At 39.5% G+C, this 25441-nt stretch overlaps 1 protein-coding gene across 1 annotated transcript in view; it reads left to right on the plus strand.

Annotated features, from left to right (window-relative positions):
* Nucleotides 1–25441, plus strand: part of gabbr2 (gamma-aminobutyric acid (GABA) B receptor, 2) — a 178246-nt gene that overhangs the window by 69163 nt on the left and 83642 nt on the right. Inside the window, exon 3 of the mRNA XM_044171980.1 lies at nt 19713–19883. Coding sequence (XP_044027915.1) covers nt 19713–19883 — 171 coding nt within the window. The remainder of the gene's footprint in view (nt 1–19712; nt 19884–25441) is intronic.

Raw genomic sequence — 25441 nt, forward strand, 5'->3', positions numbered from 1 at the left:
CCTAAATGCAGAACCTTTTGACACAAATCATATGAGATCCACCAAATTTAGCAGAAAAAGACCTTAATTTCATTTCTACTATACTGTCTGTCTCATTATACTATACTGTCTGTCTGTGTCAGCCTTTTGAGACAGCGTCAGAAAGTGGCTTAGAGAAGGTATCATCATGTACTCAAAACACCACTACTGTGGAAGTGGCCTAATATTCTCCCAAAGGACCATCGCTGTTCTGCTGACAGAACAAGGAAACACACTCACACATACACCTAATATTAGAAACATACAGCAGTAAATAACCTTGGGAAGCACTCATGATCGAAACCATCCAGTTCTGCCAATTCGATTCTCCTCCTATAACCAGTCATTCAATCATTCCAGCTAAACACAGTCCACCCCACACCCACAAAAAGCCCCCAAGTGAAAAACCCAACACTTTAACCCTGTAGTCATAAATCCACCAGGACATAGCATTTCCCCTATCAGGATGTGCGCAAACTGTTTCAAAGGCTGGATTTTGAAATGGGGACAAAAGACCTTTTTTCTCCTTCCAAACTGCCTTTTGCTCAGAGAGGATGGTTGGGAAGAGCGAGAGTGTCAAAAAAACAAAGCAATTTGCATGGCAAAGAGGTGTTCTGACAAGCAGGGAGGCAGCCGAGTTGTTGCCCAGAGGACTGGACGGCTGTTGAGCAGTGGAGAGGAATCTGCTATTCTCTTTTCTCTCTGGAGAAACCGGCAAGTGTAGCCTCCCCTGAGGGTGAGGAACGTTGCACAGCACAGTAACGCATTTTGTGAATATCAAATACAGGTACTAATGCAGTCAGAAAGCAGAGAAGAGGCTAAAATGAAGAAAGTAATCGAGACTGTGGAAGAGAGAGGAGATATGAAAGTATTTGAGTGAGCTTGAATGCAACTTTGCATTGTCATATTTAAATGCATGCTTATTGCCTGTGTTTAAAGTCATTTGCATGTGTCAGCACAGACTTCAATATGCTGTATATCTTCAGTTCAAGTCAGAAACAATGTCACCATAGACAGAACAATAATGAAAAATAACTTGTCACAGTTGCACAAAAAACAAATCTGATGCTGCGACTGAAAAAATTTGTGAATCCAAGGTGTGGAGAAGGATCTCTAAGGCTGGATATTTCAAAAAAAGATGCTATGTTATGCGAATGGGTGTGTAGGTGGCTCTTAGGGAGACCAGATGATCATCAGAGGCCAATGAGTGATCTAGGATAGAGCAGTTCTGACCCATGGAAGAGCAGGGGGCGGGTGCTCTAATGTTTGCAAACCAACGCACGCTCTTGTGATCTCCAGAGGGCCATGCATGACGATTGAAGCAGAAGAAGTGTATTTAGTCAGAGTGTTTGGAACATACTGAACATATTTATGGACAGCAGAGAAGGAGTCGTTTGGATGAAATTTAGTGTTTTGCTAAAACACCATTTATGCCATTCAAGGGCAGGCATCCTGTCTTCGATTCAGGGACAGTGCAAGAGGTTTTCCACAGAGGAGGCACCCTGTACAGACTAAGTAATCAGCTGATGAGCTACTGGAAAACCTTTTCTAGTTGTTTCTTAAATGCCCTGAGGCTGATGCCATCAGCAGTTAGGCGAGTCTCGCCAGTTGTTGGGAGTTGTTGATTAACCATTGCCCCAAGATATTTTTTTGAAAAAAACAGGCTTTTCACAGCCGGAGTGTATCTATCAATGTGAGAAGATTGGACATGGGGATGTGGGGGATGTGGAGGATGGGAGGGAAAGCAAGGTGGAGGAGAATGCAGAAGGTGCTTGCTGTGAGTATCTGTGACAGGCCAGGATTTAACACAAAGTCAATACTACTGCAAAGTGCAATCACAATGTGTTGGCTAAAGCAGATGGCTGCGATTAATGGCACACCAGGACCAGTCTCAGTGGCCTAGTGGCCCCAGAAGAGATGTTTTAAGTGGGGAGAATTATTCAGACTGTCTGCTCTCTCTGCCCAAGGCTGTCAATGTACACCTCTCTATTCTTTCCTTATTTCTTAATTTTGTCAACCACAGCTACTCTTTTATGTATCCAACTATCTATAATGGCAGAATATTGCATACACATATTGTAGACATGTATGTAGTACGGGTGGTAATATGGACACATTTACTATTGCAGTAACATTATCTCTATATTTATATGTGACAAGACATGTAGATATTGTGTTTACACTAAAGTCATAACTTTAAAATTAAAATACACATATTCTCCAGAATTTAATTTTTCATTTTGACGTGAGAATTATAATCCATAGCATCTTGACTGCACATGCACATATTCAGTATAAGTCCCTTTTTTTTTTACAATCTTCTGCAATACCCCTCTTAGTTTTCCTTTCTTTTCCTTTCCCTTGTCAAAGTGGATTATTTGAAACAGATGCCAGTTTACAGTCTCACCTATCTGTTACCAATGTGGTTGCATTGATCAAGTCTGTCTGCGAGAGAGATTGTGTGTCATGCTGTAAGTAAGCAGATATAGGGATGTCCTGTGTGTGTGTTGTCTAGACAAGGTAGCAAACAAGCGGCATAGTGAAATTTATGTACTGTAGCATGACAGATCCATCATTTTGTTCTGTAATACATTAAGAAATATATATGTAATTTTTCAACAATGGTTGTTATTCATAATCAACATATTTGAACTGGTACAGTACCACTATTTGTTCAAATGAGCATCATGCTCGACACTCAAGATGGGAGGGGAAGAGGAACCGGGCTCATCCATTTTTGATCGGAAGGGGGAACTCAGGTTGTCCAAATTTCTAACTGGATATCATGGGGACTAGTAATGACATTTGAAAAAAATATGACATTCCATAATGAAAATAATGCTTTTGTACAAGTTAGCGTACTGTAGATAACTGGAGTGGCAAGAGGGGCGGCTGCTGTCTGGTTATGTGTACACAAAGTGTGCTTCCTTCCCCAAAAAATAAAGCCCTCTGCAGTTCCACTTAACATGGCATAAGCATGTTATGTAATTTCTGGGTGCAATGAACATAGTTATGAAATTCAAGCAAATGTTGTATTGCTGTTGCATGTAAAGGTTTATGGGCATCATTCACTCTAAAATCTCACTTCTCACTTTTATTTCCATTGCATACTAGGATATAGGATATATCTATATTTCATAGTGCCAGTACATGTATGTGCATGTAATGCGCATCTTTCCTGTTAAAGCAAAGACGACCACTGAAGGCATTGCATTGAAACCATAAAAAAAACATTATCCAGCCTTTTTCATCTCAGGGGGGAATGCTGTCCCTGGCTGAGTGAAGCCGTAGGGCACGGCTACCTAACGGTTCTGGAGGAATAATCTGTTAGCAATAATCCAGCAAGCCCACGCGAGGTCACATGTTGGGAAATGAGGGCCAAGTGAAGAGCCACATTTGATTATTCAATTCCATTCCCCTGTGGTTTATTCGACGACAGTGTTTTTCTGAGCGTGGTGCTGGTGATGGAAGTAAGGCTGGGATGTAAGCAGATTAGAGAGCGTGTTGAGTCTGTCTGGTAGTAGTTTGATTTTTAACGAGGCTATTTTCACTAATCGGAGAGAAACAAGTGTATTACTGTGAGTGTGTGTGTGTGTGTGTAATGTAGTGTGGATGCATGCTTTTCATATGTTTCAACACTGAGTCATTACAGTGAGTGGTCACAAGAATACTTTTCAGGTGTTAAGAATAGTGTTATGTCACACACACCTTGTTTTTATACTTCAAACTGATATTTTCCACCACTTCCTGTATCCTCTGCTGTGTCTGATACCTTTTCCATATTTCCCTCTCATCTCTGATGTGATTTAATAGTTTGACAGTGTTTTGATGGACTGTAGAATGGAGCGACTGCTAGTTCTCTACATTCATGTCAGTGCAAAAAATATGTTCTAAAGAGCGAAAGCAAATGTATAACATTACCTAATTATAGTTAGTCATACAGTTATATACCTACTGACCACAGTCTTTATTATACTATTACACTAATGAATAAAAATCCAAGTCAGCAATGGCCAGCCCCAAAATCGGTGTTAAACTTTACACGGCCAATCTCTGTCCATCATCTGATGTGTGTGTTAATGTGTGCAATTCAGTACCTCGCAGTAATAGAGCTAAGAGCAGTATGTGTCATCCAAACATTTTTAACCCAGTCGCTATCTTACTATCAGAGTTGATCCGATCAGTTTTGGGTGACCCAAACACTCTTCCCTAACCTCCTGGCTAAAAGCCAAAAATTTGTTAGAAAGCATTTGAAGTCACTTTTGGTGTCAGTTTATCACAGTCCGACGGATAAATTTACACATTTGGCTTGTTGAATTGAAAATTGATGTAAAAATACTTTCTAAGGATAACACAGTCACTATCTTCGGTGTGTGCCAACTGTCACTATGGTTACAGGTGTTGTTCTCAGGAAAGTGACTCTGTTTACCGGTTCATACGCACTGTGGTCACTGTACTCTGCTCTGCAGTAGTACAAGGTAGCAATGACTTTTGACTTGCTTAGAAATTTTCTAGAATTATTAACTGTGAGAAGCTGTAATCACATGAATAGTGCAAGGTGCTTGTCATAGGGAAACACTGGTATGTAAAAGCATTTTATGCATCGTCATCTGTTGACTAATATCTCAAGGCCATCTCTGCCCTTGCTGTAAGTAGAGAAGTGATAGCCTGCAAATCAAATTAGCTGTCTAATGGAAAGAGATGAAGAGAGAAGTTCAGATTAGAGAAAGAGGGAGGAGATGGTGAGAGCAGTTGCGATAAATCTGCAGGATTACATTATTGTCTTTTTTTGTGAATGGAGGAAGAGAGACAAGGAAAGAGGGAAATGGGCTTGGTGGTCTGGGTAATATTGACATCAGGGGAGCTTTTTCCAGGATGTATAACCAATTATAGTGGCCCTCCCACCACAAGCTTCTTTTCAGACATGGGATAAGTCACTGGAACTCCAGCAGTGCTGCAGTGCTGTATTAGATTCCATATTGCCTCGTCTGTAATGGAATCCTTTGCTTGAGCGATCAAGGAATTCTGGTACTGACACACACATACAGATGCACACAGAGGCACAGACATTAGAGCCAGACTAATATTGGATTCATGAGGCTCATACCAATATCAATATTTGAGAGTTAAACATTTTTATAATGATATAATGGTTGATAATTAATGCAGGTTTAAAGATTTCGAAGCAAAATACATACGGAGCAGGACATTTTACAGATGAAAAATAAACTTATGTGCAGTCTCTGGTGGACAAACTATGCAATGGCAACACTTTATCTAAATTACCTAAATCAAACTCAGATGTATTCTATCTGCCAAAATTTACAGCAATAACGATAAATCTGTGATAACCTATTATCGGCCCAGAAAGGCTTTAACAGACATACTGGCATGATAATGTGCATTTACAAACAGAGTTATCACACACACACAGAAAAGTAGAGTGGGAGAAAAAAGAGAGAAAGAACAATTACGAGATATAAAATGTGACAGAAAGGCACCTGTTTCCATCATTCAAAGTATTTGATTTAATTCTGTCGAGCTTTAACTAGCGTTACATTTTATTGATATTGATACCATTTTCGAGACTGCTGAATGATTCTTTATCAATACCGCTATGTGACTGTTTGATTAGCCTTCAATAAACACTGCTGATGCTGGGCAGTTATTTGAAAAGATATACACAGGGCCCTTCAACATAACATATAACTACGAGAATAGTAAAATAATATATCAGTAGCAATAAATGTCCAACACATTTTTTCCAACAATAAAGATGTGTAGGCTTGAGCTGACCACCATCTCAATGAATGAAATTGGCGAATGTTAAACATATTTTGGCCGATCATCAAACTCAACTCATTACTAGGCCCTCCAAATGTTCTTCTATCAGTTAATGTCTGTACTGTCTAAGAGATTGCATATTTTTGGATTATTATCAATTGGATTATTATTGTCAACGAACGGGACTTGCTAGGTGGGGGAAGTTGGGGTGCGTGCACCATGCATACCTTGGGTTGAGGAGGATGATTGTCCTGCAACGGCAGCCAGAGTTGGCAGTGTTCAGACACGAAGACAGTCGAAGGTACTGCATTTTGGCTTTAACTGATGTGCAACGTTGAGGTGCTTTAGCATCGACATTGTCCCTAATTGATGAGAAATTTGGAACCGGGTCTTTATAAAACCAGGTCTCGATCCCCATCCCCAGCTTTAATTGTTTGTGAGCAATCAGCATGCATCCTTTTTTCCTATTTCATATTCTTGTTTGCATGAAAACAAGATGCTGCCATCCTTGGAGAGTGGTGGGGGGGGAAAGACAGAGAATGTACAGGAGAACAAAAATGAGAGAGAGAGACAATGTTGCTCATGAAACCATCTGGGTCTTCGCAGCATCATCCTCTCGTTTTGGCACCGAGGCTGTGTTTTTCCCTTCTTCCTCTCTCTCCTACATGCTGTGTCTGTTCTGTGTACCCATGCTTTATTTATCGTTGCCTTCATTAACAATTTAATTGAAAAGCAAGGGGAAGAGTCACATCTGAATATTATTGAACCAAATGGGACCGATAGAGTCCCATAAGTATAGGCTGTAAGCTTTCTCCAGTAAATGGGAGAGAGAGAGAGAGAGAGAGAGAGAGAGAGAAACTAGATGTCTGCCAACTTAAAAGATAGTAATTTGCAAATGCTGGCTGTCTCCAGTGAAATGTTTGCCCACTCACAACATGAATCGCCTGTGTGTGGGCTTCCCCTGCACTGCCCATACATAACCTATTATAGAATGAATATTACACTGTGCGATTTTTCAAATATTTTAATACTTTACTGAGCGTCAGTAAACATGTGCGTTCCTCCTCAGGGGAAAGATGGGCTACAGATTTTTTCAGAAAGCAATTTCCTTGCAGCTTCCCCCATTTTATTTTCTCAGGCTAGAAGATGAAACATTGTGTTAAAGCAGGGACATACAGTATGTGTTTGGAAATGGAAATCTGTGTGGTTGTGTATGTGTACACACTTGCAATCTTCATTTGTGAGCCAGCATTTTTTTTTTTTTACATCAGAGGAAAATGATAGAGGGAAGGCAATGCAAAAGGTTACTGCATGTGAAAAACAGTAGGAAAGAAAGGGAAGACATTTAGAGGCCAGCCTAAGTGCTTTACACAAAAATGTCAAAAGGGACTTCATTTTGGAGTAAAAATGCTTTTGTCTAAATTTCTTGATTTAATAAATGACTTTTTATTAATCTTGGTACTAGTGGATTGATTTGCCACGTTTAAAAAATATTGTCCCTTGTTTCTCATAAATTCATACTGCAGGTGAAAGTGGGCTGGCTACCTTACCCAAATCCCAAATCATTTGACTATGAAACACCCACCCCTTGGAAAACATGAAAGATGACTGTAAAACGTTAGTTTTTCCCTCACTGACAGAAAACATGGTGTTAAAAAAAAAAAACGTCTCAAAATGTCCATCGAATCCATGAGTTGTGGCATTGTTACACTACATACAGGTTTTAGGGAGGAGTTTGTGTCCTGCATCCCAAGTGTTGTAAGGTTTAGGCTGCCAAAATGGTAGGTAAACTGTTTCTTGGAAAAGCACAGTAACGTCTTTGCTGGTTGCATGGCAACCTCAGTGTGACAGCAAGCCTCCAGAAAGTTACTGAGCTTGGCCAAGAAATAGTCCGGCACATAAAACCACATTGTGTCACTTTTACACGTTAGTTTTTCACAGATTAAATAAATGAGATATAACATGTTAATTAGTGGACTTTAGCTAAGCTAAACTAACTGGCTGCTGGCTCTAACTTCATATTTACCATACAGACATAAGAGTGATATCAATCTTCTCTAACTCTCAGCAAGAAAACAAGTAAGCGTATTACCTAAGATGTCGAACTATTCCTATATTTCTATGTTACTGTTTTTGAAATAACTAACTTTGGCAGAAAAAAACTCAATGCAGTTAATGCAGGATCCCATCACTCATAGTGAAAAGCTGATTGAGAAAATAAGTTTTTAGGACTGCTGACTACAGCTGCAATCCTTTATGAAGAAGAAACTGCTAACCTTTTTTCAGCCACCTTTAAAGTCTACAGGGAGTATTCGATGCTCAAAAAATTTTGGCAGGAGAACCACTTTAATTCTAAATATGAGGTCATCGACATTTTTTGCAGTGTGTTCACTACAACCTGGCCAAGTAAGCAGAGAAAAATACGAGCTCATGCAATGTAATCCCCTGCTTCCCTGAAGGAATCAGTGTATAGAGCGATGGATGGAGAGGAAAGGGAGGGAGGGAGGGGAGAAAAGAACAATAATGGTCTCTACAGTTCAGCATCTGCTCATTAATCATTCATAGGCAGCCAAGTGGCAGCAGCAGGGAGCACATTGAGATTTCAGGTTACGGTATCAAATCTCAATTTATAAATAGAATAGTTATGGAGCTAGGCGGCAGAATACCATCACTCATCACGTCCCCCTGAACATTCACTGATTTCTCTGTGTCTAAGGTTTGGCTAGCATGCAGTTATACTGTGTTAACTATATGATTAAGACCAAATAAGTGGGCTTCATAATGGAGAGCAGTCACATACAGGACACTCCTTTGTGGTACAGATTTGCTGTTATGTCATACATCCTTCTAAACATGCTTGCTCATGCTCACTCATAAATATATTCTGGTAACTGACTTCTCAAGCTGTAGCTTAAGTGGGCATCACATCCTCTCCTCTCACTTAACATCTGATCCTGTCAATATCTGCTGTACACTCCACCACAACTGGATTGATAAGAAAATGTTTTCCCTGATACTGTTTGTGATAGCAATGCTTCACTGCCACTCATCCCCATCGTTCAAGGACATCTAACATGCCAAGCACATACTATACTGAATGACAAATAGGCCCTTATGAATTATTTGGTGATGGGGTAAGAGAGGGTGCGTACATGGTCTTGTGTCTCATTTGATTTACAGCTTTAGTTAATAAAGAATATTTACATGCAGACATGTACTGAGTTAATCTTTACCTTTGACATGAGAACATTTAATGGACTTAATAAGCTCAGCATATCTCTACAGCTATTTTACACATTTGATCGTGTTCGGCAAGCCAGGCATTGAGGTCACCCATGACCTTAGAATAGAGTCCACAAGCTTACTCCACTATGTGCCTGCAGGGATGAGCCTAAGCATCTTAATCTGAGCTCAAACCCCTTTACACAGCATTAACAAGTGAGATGAGCAATCATCAGCCTATCAATGATTAACTGGAACCTTAACCCTTAAAGGGGCAATATGTAAGATTTGTAAGAATTTTAGTTTAAAACATTGAAGAACTAACCTTATCAATGGAATGTGGAGAAGTAACAGTTATGACTTCATGTCAAAGATGTCTATGTATTGTGTTATAGTGAGATATCTGTCGTGTGTTGTAATACAACTTGTGCCTTGAGAGGCGATATTCCTATAGTATAGCTCAGGTTGTTCCAGCTGGGAGATGTGTGTGAGTGGCGAGTTTGCAATGTTACAAAAGCTCTCTTAGCTTTTTTAGTCTAATAAATAAACAAAATAAGCTCATAAAATGTCAAGAAAGGAAATAATATTACACCTATTTTCCTATTGTCAGAGTCCTGGTTACTTCGGTACTATGTTCACTGTCGTCAAACTGGCCTCCGTCAGTCTCGGAGGCTGTGTTTGGTCCCGGTCTGGCCATCTTCACTGGGAGGCTGCTGATCCTGGTTCCGCTGCCCTCTCTCCCGGCTCCGGTTCTGGTGCTCAGTCAGCTATTAGGACTGCTAAGTTAGCTGCATGACTAACTGAGCTAACTAGCTACTGGCAGTTAGCAGCAGTTATGACCTGATATGTGATATACTGCCCCCTATTGATTTGGAGTATGAATTCGTAGTCTCAATTCTTACATATTGCCTCTTTAAACTTGAGCCTTTTATCTTGAATTTTGTATTATTGTGATGCTTAAAAGTTGGTTTGATAGGTGACTTTAGAAAAAACATTTTTTTGAGTGGTTTAATGTGTTTGAAATTACAGATTTGGGTAGAACAGGTTACTCTGACCTCACTCTCTTTTGCGGACTCCCAATTCTCACTCTTCTTTGCTACATTCTCAGCCCTTTCCTCACTTTCTCTTAGTACATCTTGTTCTTTCTACTTGTCACACATGTCTATGATGTGTGGACCAACTGAACAAGGGAACCTTAGAAGAGGAGGCATCGCGTGTGTAGGTGAGATGTCCATGCATGGTGGATGAAATACCTGCGGCGAGTAAATGAAAGCCTCTGCCTCGCACAGCAGCAATTCAGCAGCAGTGCGTGTATGATTAAATGCTCGCGCAGGGCAAATCCAAGCATTGAACACAGCGCAGGAAAGGTTGAATGCTTGCACAGCAATGTGCAAGTGTTCAGACAAGGCCAGTCCAAACATCAAACCTTGTGCAGCAAGTTTAAATGCATGTTAGGATGCAGGTGAAAGGATGTAGGCATGCAAATGATTTGCTATTGCAGGACCAATCCTGAAATCAAATGTAAAAGTAATACATCATTTTAATCACGTTTGACCTGTCATCACACCCTTCAAGCTCTTCCTCATATTATGTAGTCTGACATTTGTCCAGAATGGTGCTTCATTCTTGACAGTCAGTGAAGCCAGATACAGATATGAATAAGAAAAGGTGTGCTGAGAATGACAGTCTGAGAGAAGAGACTAAGGGGGATGAATACCAGGTATACACGATTGCCCTGAGATAAGAGTGATGTGGTGGGGTGTTGTGCAAGGCCAACAAGCATAAACAGAACATCACTCAGTCCGTGTGCATGGGTGGGTGTGTACATGTTGGCATTAGGAATAACATGATGGCTGCAGCAGGCCATAAGCTATTAGATAAGAGACGACTGCCAAATCACTCACCTGTCTAGAGGCCAGTCAGTGGGCAAACATGTGTTGATATGCAGTATCCTGCCGCAGTAGAGTGTCAGATTCTAGTATTTTCACAAATGAAGAGGGCTTTCACAGTTCTTTGATGTTGAAATCAACCTATTTGAATGTAAGGTGTTTCCTTTCACTATGTGTAAATTCTTCCTTTGGAGTTTTTCTAAAAGTGAAACTAGGAAGTACATCCTCTGTACTTTTATAGTGATAAAAGTGTGATTCTGTTTTTTTTCTTTAAAAAAAGAATAAAATATCATTCATAATTGACACAGGTATCCTACATTGTGCAACACAATCTTTGAAGCATGCTCAGCGTGCTCAAAAATGTATCTGGAACATGCTAAAAAATGAGTCTTGTAATAATTCAAACTGTTCAACCAATGTTGTCATTGAGACATAGGAGCCCAGATAGTAAAAGGTACAGAATTGTTTTTGTAGAAAAGAGTACACAGATTTAGATTTCACAGAATTACTTAAGCAACTACTTTAGTACAGGAAGACAAAAGATGTTGTTTCCTTTTACATTAGTTTGTATATCAATTATGCCAGTATTTTTAAAAATTAATTTATTAATTTAGCAATTTTATCTCCAAATATCAGTAAATATTGATTTTTTCCTTATTCCCATCATTTATATTAATATCAGTACTACACAAGATTTTATTTCTCATGTTCCATGTTTCTATGTTTAATTCTTGCTTTGATTCTTGCATGGCAACAATGATATCTGTAACAGGGGTCAAAAGGCCTCAATTATTGCTCTGGATTTTTCTCATGTCTACATGTACTCATATCATCTGTTTACCAGGCCCACAGCTATCAGCCTTCACTTCCTGTCCTCCAGCTTCTGCGCGGACGCCCAGCACAACACATTTAGACACACATACAGCACACACACGCATGCACACATGTAGCTAATGTGTCTCATCTCAAATAGCTCCCAGCTATTAAGAAAAATTAAATACCAATACCTTGTAAAATCAATTGTGATGCCCACCTTCAAGTGTGCATTTATGTGTGCAGGTGTATGTGAGCTTTTCCAGTAAAAGGTGGAGCCTTCTCTCACATACAGCCTATAGATTTCTTTGTGTTTTTCATGTGTCTGAGTAGGGCAGGGTGACTTTTGATTCTTTATACATTTTTGATCGATTTGTATTGTGATTTTAATGATTGAATGATTGAAGTAAATTGTGAGTACAAACTAACAAAATTAAATTGCTGCTTTACATGTGAAGATTTCTGTCTAATGTATTACCTACTGTAGCAGTGGAACACAGTTCATTCCATTAAAGATTAATTTATTCATTGTTTATGTGTGAGTACATTTGACATTTTGTTTTGTATTGATACTTGTACCAGCAACAGAGGAGGGCTACCTGTGTAATGAGTTTAAGAGTTTTCTAAAAAAAGAGATAGGAATAAAGAGAGAAAGACATCTGTGACTGTACACTCACACATGCCCGTGTAGGAAGGTATAATTTCTCTATCCTACTGGGCATGGTGTGGACCTGAAGCCACTTCTCTGTGTGCTATTAGTGCATCTGATCTCTCTGCTAGTAGTCTATCCATGTAGCAATATGTTCTCCATTACTCTCACATCGCAGAGCTAAATTACAGTGGAGTCAAGCAGATTCACTCGTCTCCATTCAACCCCCAACTTTAAAATGAGATGACTTCAATGCAGTGCATTGCATCCCTTTCCACAATTGGAGACAATGGTTTGCTGTTTTCCTCCAACACATTCTTAACTGAGCCATATGTTAATCAAGTATTACGTGTATATATGCATAAATACTGTATGTGTGCATTGTCTGCTTATACTTGTGCAGCCCACAGACACCAGCTTCACTATGTAGTATAAAATCAATAATCAGATGGCAGCACTTGATGACTGGCTCATAATTCCTATCATCTTTTTTCTTTCCCTTGTTCAGATTGCCTATTTGTCTGTATCCCTCCATTTTCTTCCCACCTCCATATCTGACTCTTTTATCACCACTGGGCCCCTCACTCAATCCCTCCACCATCTACCTACAATATTCATCTCTTACTCCCTCCTCCATCCTGGTGCTAATGAGTTCTGGATGTGGTCGGTGTGGGGTCCAAAGCTTCTCCCCTACTGCCACCTCTCCAGCTGGGTGCTCCCACGGTGCACCAAATGCCTCTCTTGAATATTGAATAAACCCCAGGACCACCTCGGTGCTTCCTGATCAACAGCACTACTATTACCTAGCTATTACTCTGCACGGGGTCTCTGGGCTCCGTCAGGATGGATGGGCTTTGAATCTCTTGTGTTGTGGGCGAAGGTAGAAATAATAGGCACGGGTGGGTTGAGCGTTTGAAGTTGTTTAATACTATCCCTTGCGATTATGAAACCTTTCCTTTCAGTTTTATAACTTGCTGAAGTTGCCTCAAAGCACCTCTCCAAAGTGTGCTATTCTGGGATGCATCCAATCAAGGTCTCACTCAGGTAACTTGACTGCATTTGTGTAAAATTCATTGTGGCCTCAGATTACCCCTCAAAAATATGGGCATTATGGGAAATTCATAATAACCACTTATTTTTCTTTTTGGGGGATCAATAATGTTGCAAAACATAGAATTTGAGTATTTTGTCTCATGAGTATCACCTCCTTCAGTGGTATGTTGAATTTACTTGCTGTTGACAAGCTTCCTGTCAAGTTTGCCACTGGATTGAATATCAATGATAGTGTGTGAAGTCATTCATCACATTATGTGTTACCTCTGTGTGACCTTCTAATCATGTCTTATTGATTGCCCATTAGTGTTTACTGCAGGATATTTGTATTTTATCTATACCAGAAAGCTGGAAATGTTCAGAGAACAACAGCTAGACATTTTGAAATTCATATTAGAATTTGTAAGGTGAAACTGTAGAGATAGGAAGTGTTAAAGTGAGGAGCAGTGCTTATTTTTGGATGTTTTGTAGGTTGTCAGTGTGTTGTTGAAATATTGATCATGCTTTTCCACAAAAGTTATGGTCTTATCGATATTTGTACCTAGATACTTGATCAAAGAGTGACATCTTGTTTTTAAATACTTGTTACTGGATAAGTGGTGAATTTATGCATTTGGAAGAATTATTATAGAATAAATTCTGCCTCGCACTCCTTTCTGTGTGAGGCATATAAACAATTTTTGTGTCTCTTTATTTTTGCGTAGAATACATTGGTGACACTGTCAGATTACTAATCCACAGTTTTAGATTAGATATAACACCTTTGGTATGATGAACATGAAAGGCATGAGCTAAGTGCTGTGAGTGAGCTGATATTTACCCACCATTCATTTTTTATGTAGCCTCTCCATGATAGCCACTTCATTATTCAAAGGCCAACCACACAATTAGCACCAGAAGATCCTATTGCGAAGCAGTCCCGCTTGGACCAATCAATGCTATTAGATCCGTCAATGTGATTAGACACACTCTTGGATCTTCCTCATTTCTCCTTCAAACTGCTCGTGCTAGGATAGTTTGTAAGGCTTGTTGCCTTTAATTTATGCACCACTGATTCCCAATCCCATGCCAAATCAGGCAGGTATATTGAAGAGTGGATGTTGGTAATAAAGGCTTGAACAACTATATTGAGGTCTTTAGCTGCAACAATCTTCTGCAGCTGTGTTATAACGTGGTCAGAAAGACAAACCACCTTTATTTCACCCACTGACTCACAACACCTAACTCCTGCAAAGAGCACTAATAACCAACTAAGTGCGAAGCAGTTATAACTTCTTTCAAATGGACCGTCAATTTACTGAGCTGAGCATGGCTCTGTGGATGGCAATGGCAATGTCGGTCTGTCGGTCGGGCAATTGGACCACCACTTTGGGCCAGACTAAAATATCTCAGAAACTATTGGATGGATTACCATAACATTTTGTTCATGCATTTATGGTTCCCAGATGATGAATCCTAGTGACTTTGATGATCTCCTGACCTTTCCATTTCCAATTTGGCACCAACTCTCTTGTTCACCTCAAGATGAATTGTGATTCCCTGATTTTACATTAAGCACCATCATCATAGCAAAAGTTTTATTCGTCCAATACTTTGGTATTATTCAGACTTCAAAAACTTTATATATGTTTTATTCGTCCAATACTTCGGTATTATTCATGCTTCAAAAACTTTATATATGTTTTATTCATCAAATACTTTGGTATTATTCAGGCTTCAAAAACTTTATATATTTATTTGCTGAAGTCAACACAAAAACAAGAAATGCTACTGTCAGTATAGGCAGGGAAAACTAACTGAACCACAAACATTGGGCTGCCATTGGGGTCTCCAAGACTCAGCAACCAGGATCTGGAACAATATGGTATATGTAGTGAGCTTAACATGTGAGGCAAATGATGAGGCTGATCAGTCAAGGCAAACTATTGCTCATATATCCCTGCCAGTGGGATTCTAGCCTACTGGCACTAATGTCAGCTCAGGACAGCTCCAGAATCAGTACCCTGGACAGCTGTCATGACAATTGCATGTCTTAAAGCCCTACAAAGAATCAGTTGGTGATTGACTTTGAAATGTCATCCATTTACTCAGTTAAATGTCATGGAATCTGATTCAAACCTTATTCACTTGTGGTATACCTTTTGAAACAGCAGTCTCTCTGTACCTCTTATTTTCTATTCTGGACCCCTCTCACACTTTTCGTCCATGAATAAACATAAAACTAGTTTGATTGTGACTTGAATAAGCCCAGACGGAGAGCTTTTGTACGCACTTCAAATAGATGTGATAAGTGTGTGTACAGAATGTCTGAATAGATCACCATTGATGGTATCAGTGATTCACCTCAAGTCTTCACAAAAACGTTATGTCTCAGTGGTGCGAGACAGATCTTCAGTCATATTACTGAGAGCCTCTGTGACCTTGTAGTGAGAGAAGCTGCCTGGAGCCCATTGCCACAGTTTTAATTACTACTGGCAAAGGAAGGCTGCTGTAGTTTGTGCATATCAGAGAGATCTGTGGTTAGAGAGTGTGTGGTTGCATGTGCCTTAACCTGTGCGTGATCTGTGTGTACGTGCACACAGCATGTGTAAATCTGACACTGGTGTAGACCATCCTATTTGTGCCGGTCCTCTTTAAAACCCTCTTACATAAGCCACTACTCTCAGATGTGTGATATGGAACTATTTTTGGCTTTTCCACTGAAAAAGGCTGTTCTGAGTTAGATAAAGACTAGCCTATTCTTTAAATAATACATTGGAGCTCCCTCTCATCTTGGCTGTCTTAATACACTGTCCTTACAAAATTCTGCTATAGCTGACTTGGATTGACCTATAGAGGTTGACTTGTTTGAGATGTCAGAAAAGAAAATTGTGCACATCAGCTGACCTGTATTCAGTGGCCAAACAAGACATATTTTTGTAACTGTCCTAGATTTTGCTCTGACATGAAACAAATGGGGAAACTTGCCTGATGTCATTAATACTTAAATATTGCTGCTTTCCATGGTCCATTTTGACACACAGCAAAGGGGCCAATTGATCTTGAGTCAACAGTTAGTTTGATTAATAAATACAAGTAAATAATTCTAAATATTAGAATTACTCATACACATCTGATTGCATCATATTCAATGAACCTGAAAGGTTACTGCATGACTGGGTTTTACCTGCAAGAGTAAATAAATTTAATAATCTGAGGAAGTAATCATTCATTGTTGGTTTTTATGTTTTATGGTTTTAAAACTTTATCACTGACATTTTTGCATTTGCACAGCTCATGACCCAAATCTACATTTATGTTATTTTCCCTTCAAAAGAAAACCAAATGGATAACTAGCACCTGTAGCACCAATAAAGTTTTTCATTCAGCATGTGTGTTTATTGGTCAATATATTTTTCTGTATTTTCTTCTGGGATTCTCAGTTCAGTGTAGTGTTGTAACACATGAAACAAATAAAACTGTGCCAAAAGCAAAAACAACTCCTACAAAACATCATAACCCAGGCAAATCTAAAACACCTAAGGGTGAAAGGTTGAGATAAGGTTGTGGAGCTTCTTCTGACCACGAAGCCTCTTCCCAGTACAGTCGTGAGAGAACTGGTGCAATCAATTTGGTTTGAGAAGATCACTAGGTCTTAGTAAAGATCCATAGAAGAATTTCCCAGTGTGGGTATAGCAAACAGCCTTAGCTAAACGGAGATTATGGCAATGCTGGAAAGACCCCTTGAAGCCCTCTAAGACTGGTGGGTGATTTTGGATTTAGCAGTGGTAGCAAGATAAAGGCCTTTCTTCCTGCTTAATTGATGGCTGTAATCCATGTGTTGTTTTAAAAGCCTGTCTCGTTGATGTATGAACACAAACCCCTGTGGGTCTGTGCAGAAAGTGGTGATTTAGTGGGCCAAAGCGAGGGTTTCCTGCTGGTTTGGTGAAGACTTGTGGATTTGGGATTCAGTGATATGGCTCAGCTGATAACATAGAGGGTGAGGGTGTAAAAAAAGGCAGGCCTGCAATTTCGGTTCATTTTTCTGCTAACTGTATACGGAGGACAACACTCTTAAATGGAAATACTCGTGTCATTCATGGAGATTCTTTGATAATCTTTAATGTTACCTGTAAGTCAAAAATCTATTTTGATTTGCCTGTATTTCTGCCCAATACAGTCAAGTCAAGTTAAACTGGACTATCATAGCTGTCATGCTATCTTACACCATAACGTACATTCCTGGGACTGTCAGTCCTGGTATCTAAAATTATGTTTGACTTTTTAATGCCCTTGGATCCTTTAGTTAAGTTTTCACATTTCTGTCATTCTAAGTCAGTTACTCTCCTTTCAACCATGTTACGGTACATTTTCAGTGGTAATCAGGTTTCAATGAGTGTACAATTATACCAGCAGTACTGTGATTAATGAGTAGTGAAGATGTCTAGAAGTGGATAGAGGCTTAATGAGAAGATCACAGTCATCCCTAAAGTTAGGAGGTGCTTGAACTCCTTAAGCCTTTAGCACACTTTTAGGAAATCTACTGGCATACCTCTTGGTCTCAGTCAGAATTATAATATCCTTGTGTTGATCGCTATCTTGAATCACAAGTTCTGCTTAATCTCTACAAAGTATGTAATTAACCCTGCACTGATTCATATCGCTCATTATATTACCACAGATAGGACATTGAAAATAGAGCGTGGTGCCTTATTATCTCAGCTCAGCTGCTAGTGCCTACCCCTTTCAGACCTCTGCTCTGAAAGTTATCCATGTTTACAAATGTCTTTTTGGTGTTTGTTAAAGATGTCTGTATAATACCACAGACATGTCTGTACCTTTTCTGACTGACTTTGTTTGCAAAACGACTACAAGGTTGTTTATATAGCACACATATTAGTTACAGTCCTAAATATATAATACAATGATGCTGCCAATAACAGTTATTTATGAAGCCATTCAAACTGTATAAAGTGTAAACAATAAAGTGGAAGATCTTTGTCTCTTCTAGCGCATACTCCTTGTACAGGCTTGCAAATTCTAATCTTAATGCAAAAATTAATTACAGCCATTTTTGCCTCTGGAGAACATTAGTGACCTATTGTTGAAAATATGCTACAAAGCGGAAGAGAGAGAGCAAAACTTGATTAGCATGGAAATGACAAATGAAAGGTTGAATGGGTGGAAATGAGGACAATTGTGACTGTGGGTGGTGATAGCATCTGTGTGTGTTTTAGAGAGAGAGGGGGCTTTATACATTATATGTTTTAGAGTGGCAATGGAAAAACACTGATGAGAAAGGCCAAATTTGAACAATTTTCAGCCTCCAACATTGTATAACACCAGTGGAATACACTTTTGTAGACATTCTCATCATGTTTCATGAGCATGCTTGCACTATATTAATTGCTCAATAAATCTTAGCTGCTTTCACCAGACCAGTATCAGCTTTAGTTACACACTCCAACTTTTCCAACTATATTGCATTCAGTGAGGTTTCATGCCTACTGCATCATATTTAGTTCATTAGCGTGCTAATGCTCTGGAAAATAAAGTTTGCCTTTCAAAGTTTGATATACTCTCCTTTTTTTGAACATGAATTGAGTTACAGGAGATGTGCTTCAAATTTGCTTAGGTTGCAGTGGTTGAACTGAATAATGTGTGTGTGTAAAAAGGCAATTAGTGTTTGAGGTTATTCTTAGGTGTGTGCGTGTTGGGAATCTGATTCAAACTGCTTACATGTGAAGAACGGAAATGCTTTTAACTTAACAACCCAGAGATGAATCATATTGCTAAGCTGCTTTTCTCTCACCATCAAAACATACGCAAACACACAAAAAGGGACTTATACACCTATACATAGTCCAAGACACACACACACACACACACACACACAGAGGCACAGTATGAAAGGTCATGCATACAGGGGTTATCAATAGCTACCCAATATTTACAGATCTATTTATAGTTACACACTGAAGGGGCTTTCGCTGACATTTGAAGTAATTTGACAGAGTTGATTTGTTCACACCCTTAGACTATGAATGTGTGTGTGCACATTCACCACGGCTGCACTGCCATTAGTCCCTGAATTGACGGAGACCACTGACCAAAGCAAGGGCAGACTTGAGATTTGTAATTCAGTACATTAGGTTCAGTGACACAGTACTTAACAAGGCTAATGTACCAACAGTTCAAGTGACACCAGCACAATCTGACAGTTTGTTGCCAGGATTATTTATGACTGTTGTATTTAACAGACAGACTTGAAGCTCACTGTATTTGTCTCTCTTTTGTCGTTCCAGCTGTCCTTTGCAGCAACAACCCCAGTTCTGGCAGACAAGAAAAAGTACCCCAACTTCTTCCGCACCGTCCCATCAGACAACGCTGTGAACCCAGCAGTAGTGAAGTTCCTCAACTACTACAACTGGAGCCGCGTGGGGACCCTCACACAGGATGTTCAGAGGTTCTCAGAGGTCAGTGTTCCTTGTTCATTCTTTAAAGAAACTACATTTTAATATGTAAACTTTTACAAAAGTTGCCAGTGAAACCTGGAGTTGTGTAGTGATATGCTACAGAGAGCATGCACAGGAAATGAGACCCACTTTTGATGTAATCTGAAGTATTGCAGATTTGATGCAGAGATAGTTTTCCATCAGAATGCACTGCAACCTCAGTTTTCTGTACATAAAGATATTAGGGGCAACCGTATAGTTCCATGGTTCCAGTTTCTCTCTGTTTATGTATTTATTGTCCATAAATACTGCATTCATAAAACTTTTACAAGTCAAGAAAGTAGACCAGATACATAAATATAAAGCTAGTGGACATGTAAATATTTAATAACATGGTTTTGTATTATCAGCTTTGCCACACAGAGTCTTCACAGTGAACCATGTCCAGTGGACATCTATTTGCAACTGTATTAAAACAGCACTTATGTGTTTACAGGTGTTTTTCTGTTGTACAGGAGTTGTTCAAGTCAGTGTAGTTTTGTTAATTCCAGTCTTGACATCCTCATACCACTTTTTTATGTTCTGAAGGTGAAGGTTAACATCTCACTATTCTAAAACACTGAATATATTCTCAGTCAGGGGCATTTCTATCTTGTCATATACAGTAGTATCAGTACTGAACAATGATTGGCATTTTTTTTTTTTACAATTTCCATTCAGATGATGCCAACGTGATTTGAGTGGGTAGCAAAATTAAATTCCACTAGTTGACTGAATTAATATTTTTCCACCCACGTGAAACTCCATGGATGGATTCTTCACGATTCTGAGGAAATGTGAAGATATAAATTTTTGATACTAAAATAGGAGCTTATTCCTACCACTTACATTATGTATTAATGTCTTTAGTAATGAATAAAAACTATTTGCTGGCTGGAAATAAAGAAGAAATAGTGTTTCATCCACTTTTGTACTAGCGAAACAGATGAGAGCAGATATCAGAGTACAACTTTTGGAATATAAGTTAATGTTTACATATGAGATTTAATTCATTTACCAGATTCCATCTGGAGTGTAGTTTAATGTCCCTGTCCTTTTCAGTAGTCAGAAAGCACCACTCAGTCTATTTAATCTGCATTGACTCAGCACTTGTAGCTAACTTGGTGATATTGTTGGCACTGAAATACATTATAAAGTAAGAGGACTTATTTTGGATGTCATGGTAAGTTGAATTTCAGCTCGGGAATAGGAGGGCATTCTCCAAGAAAAAGTCCTCTCCTCTATTATTGCAGAGTGTCTAGCAGCTTTTTAGAACTATAAAATAAATAGAAGATATGACAATCCAATCAGTTAATTAACTGAAACTATTAACAAAAGATATTAAAAGTTAAAATCATCAGTTATACTGGTGACTAGTGAGACAAAGATATTCCTGTTTGTGGTAGGGTTGAACATCAATGCAACATATGCATTTTCCATGCCTTTAGATACCAACTCAAACTCATGGCACGTTATATCACATCAGCGACACAGGAACATTCAGTTAAAAAAAGCCATGCCAGAGGTATTGAAAGAACGAATTTGAGAAACATATTGTGAGCTCTTGCCTCGAGGCCCAGGTTGAAAACAATCTGCTCAGCAGCTGGGGGTGGGAGGTGGAGGTGGGGGGTGTATAAGAAGTCTCACTGCAAATCTTAGAGAGCCCAAATCCCTTTATCTCTCCCCTCCTGAAAGTGCCAAGGGGCTTAGGACGGGAGGAAGACGGGCGGCCCGATTCAATCAACCTTCCACGAGATTGGCCTCTAATCCTGATTTACAAATATGCAAGCATCGGTTCTGTACTTCATGATTTGTACAATCCTCTGTGAAGTTCAGAACACGCCAGTTTTTAGTGCATCGGGAACTCACGATAGTGTGTAGCAAGACAAATGGTTCATGAGATGCGAAGTAGTAAATGTTGTTTGTATACTGCGAGAGAATAGAAAAACAAAAATAACAATAGATTGCATTATGAGTCTATTTGTTACCTTTTTATACAGATGACACTGTTCCATTAAAGAATAATCCAGTTTCATTTCAACCTGCCTTATTTCCCATAAATGTGGCCATTGTGGCTCTATGGGTCATGCTAACTTTGTACTTGCCACCTTCCGTTGTAGAGATTTGGGGAAACGAGCACTCGTGCAAAACAATGTATATTGGGGCAAACTGGACGAGACTCCTACAGCTTTCCAGATAACCTGGATTTCCAGAAATCCTGTGGAAATCTTACTTCTATAATAGACTTTTCAAACGAGTCAGCTCATGTAGCTGCATTGCAATACAGCATTCAAAGAGCTATCCTAAAAAAGACAAAACAACATATATGCATTGTACAAAATGACCCAGGTCAGGAAAGTTTTGTGTCTCTGCAAGTTGATTTCCAAATTGTACTGAAATTAATGGACCAGCAGCTGCCTGTAGGAGAGGAAGAACCACAACATTATTGAATGCTTCAAAAAATTAGGGGCTTTTGAAAACAAATTATACTAAACAAATGTGGGGAAAAAAACAAGTACTACATGATTTAAAAGGTTTATTTGTGCTCTGTCGAGTATTGTATTTGGATTTAGGAATATCCCTAATAGGTATTGTACTATATATACAGTATGCATGTGTGCACGCACATGCACACATGTATCTGCATAATGAGTATACTACTGACATCTCCACCACCTCTACATCTCTCTTTCTCGCTTTTTCACTCCCTGTCATGCTTTCTCTCCTACTGATATGCAGTGCTGTTTCCCAGGGAGACTGCTCACAAGGTTAATGTTATGTAACACATGCTAAGGATTCAGTCAGTGGCATGCACACCACACACACACACAAACACACACACATATACATACAGTATGGTGACCCCTGGGACTGTAACCTGTAACCGAAAGCCAGCTCGTCACTTCCATTTTTGGGCACCATTGCAGCACACACACACGGACACACACACCCTGTTTGTGGATGGACACTGATGTTCCATTAATATGTGGTGTAGTGAGAGATGAGAATGAGTAAAGTCTAGGTATTTGCTAGTGTGACGGTGTTAGTCCACACACACACACACACACACACACACACACACACACACACACACACACACACACACACACAGCAATCAACGTTATTGAGATTGCCAGACAAACAGGGCTCACCCGGGAACAGAGCAGCCATCATCAGTCAGTCAGATGACAGACCTGACTGAGGACAGGATTAGGACTCTGTCCTCTGCCTGGAACTCTCTGAGCTCAAGTGTTTACTTACACTATGAATACTGATACATTTAACAGAACTTACACCCTCAGCATCCACTCTCTCTCTCGGTTCCTCTCTGTCGTTCTCTCCCTGTCACAGAAATCTTGCTTACAATCTAAAAATTGCTTGGTTGTTGGCCTTGTTTGTGCATTTCATAATTTGTCTTAAGCCATCAGCCACTGTTCATTACAAATAACCATGTAATGTTGTATAAATTCCTCTCCAGAATGACTCATTCATGCCATTGTACAGGGCATGTAAAGCCATGAGAGGAAGCCATTCGAGAACTTGTCATCAGGCTGTGGCACAACCATTTGTCACGCTAGTTTGTATAAGCACATGACTGGTATTATAGTCTGAACTCTGGGATTTGCATGACGATTTCTATGGTGATGTAGGACACAATATGAGAGACAGATGTGTGCAAAGACCCCATCACATTGCCATTGCCGTCACATTTGTAAAACCCAAATTGTATGAAAATGTATATTTCACATCCTCTGTTTTGTCTCTCTTGCTGTAAATCTACCGGGGGACACACAAATACATTATGAAAGTGTAGATACACATGCACAAACCTCAGACAGACAGATAGACACACACATGCAGTCATACCTGTCACTGCAAAGGGTGAATGTGCCTGGAAATGATTTGAGGTTAGACCACGCTGTCTGTCTCACAGTGTCATACCATCTGAATCCTCAAAAGCTACACTAAGTCTGCATCAAGCACTCACTTTAGTCTATCGGTCTGTTGCCTGAAGGATGTGATTATTTTGGGGGTGGCAAGTGTATTTGTTTAGTTGCAAATGACAAGTTTAGCCAGTAATAGTTTGTGGATTGCTTCACAGCACATCAGCTTTGAATGAAAGTCAGTGCACCTACTTTATCTTGAGATCATGCTTAAAAGGTGTGATTGCTGAGGTTTAAATCGTACAAATTATTAAAGCTGAAACAATTCATTGATCAACAGAAAATGAGTCAGCAACTATTTTGATAATTGATTTATTGTTTAGATCATTTATCAAGCAAAAATACAAAACATTCCCTATTTCCAGCTACTCAGTCGCAAGGTTTTGCTGTTTTTTGTCTTATGTGATTCAATAGTACTGACTATCTTTTGGACAAAATATGCAATTTGAAGACATCTTGGGTTTTCGTAAATTGTAACAGGCCTTATTCACTATTTTCTGACACTTCATAGATCAGAAGATTCATTGAGAAACTAACGGCAGACAGATTGATAATAAAAATAATCCTTAGTATGCAATGCATATTAAAAGCTTCTGCAACTTGAGAGTTTCAGTGTTTCAGTGCAGAGCAAGTGTGACACAGTCCGTGGAATGGAAGACAACATCCACATGCAGTGTAGATTTGTGATGATACTTCATTCTGATATATACACCCCAAAGAATCACAGGGTATCCCTCAACTTCCTCAGCTCACCAATTCATCTTAATTTAGTTTGTGGTTGTAAATGTGTGTGTGTGTGTGTGTGTGTGTGTGTGTGTGTGTTTGTTTGCAGATAAAGAATTTCTCTATATAAATAGAATCATATTTTGTTAATGCATCAATGTTAACACTGATGCATTGCACACATCTAACTGAGTGCATCTGACATTTTGTCATTTTGTCCATCGTGTGTGTGTGTGTGTGTGTGTGTGTGCACACACGCACGCATGCCCAGAAGTGCAGTAGGATTATTTCTCTTCTGTATTTGCTGCTGGGGATTCCCAGGCTGCCCCAAACAATAGAGGATGTTTTTGTTACGCAGTAAAGCTGCTCACTTTCCCCCTCCTTCCGTCCCTCAATCCATCCGTCCCTCCCCTCCATCTCCCTCGCTCTAATAAACTCAGTCCACCAGAACATAGATGCATTTGTCCTTTTCCATCTCAGTGGAGGAAACTCAAAATCAAACCAATAAAAATCCTCTTGTGGCGAGGGCTTTTTTTCTTAGACGTGAATGGCTTTGTGTGTCAGCATTTGTGTTTTTGTGTATGTCTGTATGTTTGTGTCTCTGCATATCATCAGTATATCAGTAGAGTCTCAGTAGAGTCTTGTCTTGTATGCGATTGAAGGTTGTTATTCCATCCACCTGTGTGCTTACTCCAACACACCGCTTCAACCACCAAGCTAACCTGCTGCAATCCCTTTCTTGTCCAAGCTAGTTTCCTTTTAGCACTGCAGCAGCCGGGCCTTTTAGATCAACGCTAAACACAACAGGACACTGTAGCTTGTCCAGACCACCACGGCAATTGTTCCTCAAGAGCAAAACCTGGTTGTATTGAT

The sequence above is a fragment of the Siniperca chuatsi genome, linkage group LG17 (genome assembly GCF_020085105.1).
Source record: "Siniperca chuatsi isolate FFG_IHB_CAS linkage group LG17, ASM2008510v1, whole genome shotgun sequence".
NCBI classification, from domain to species: domain Eukaryota; kingdom Metazoa; phylum Chordata; class Actinopteri; order Centrarchiformes; family Sinipercidae; genus Siniperca; species Siniperca chuatsi.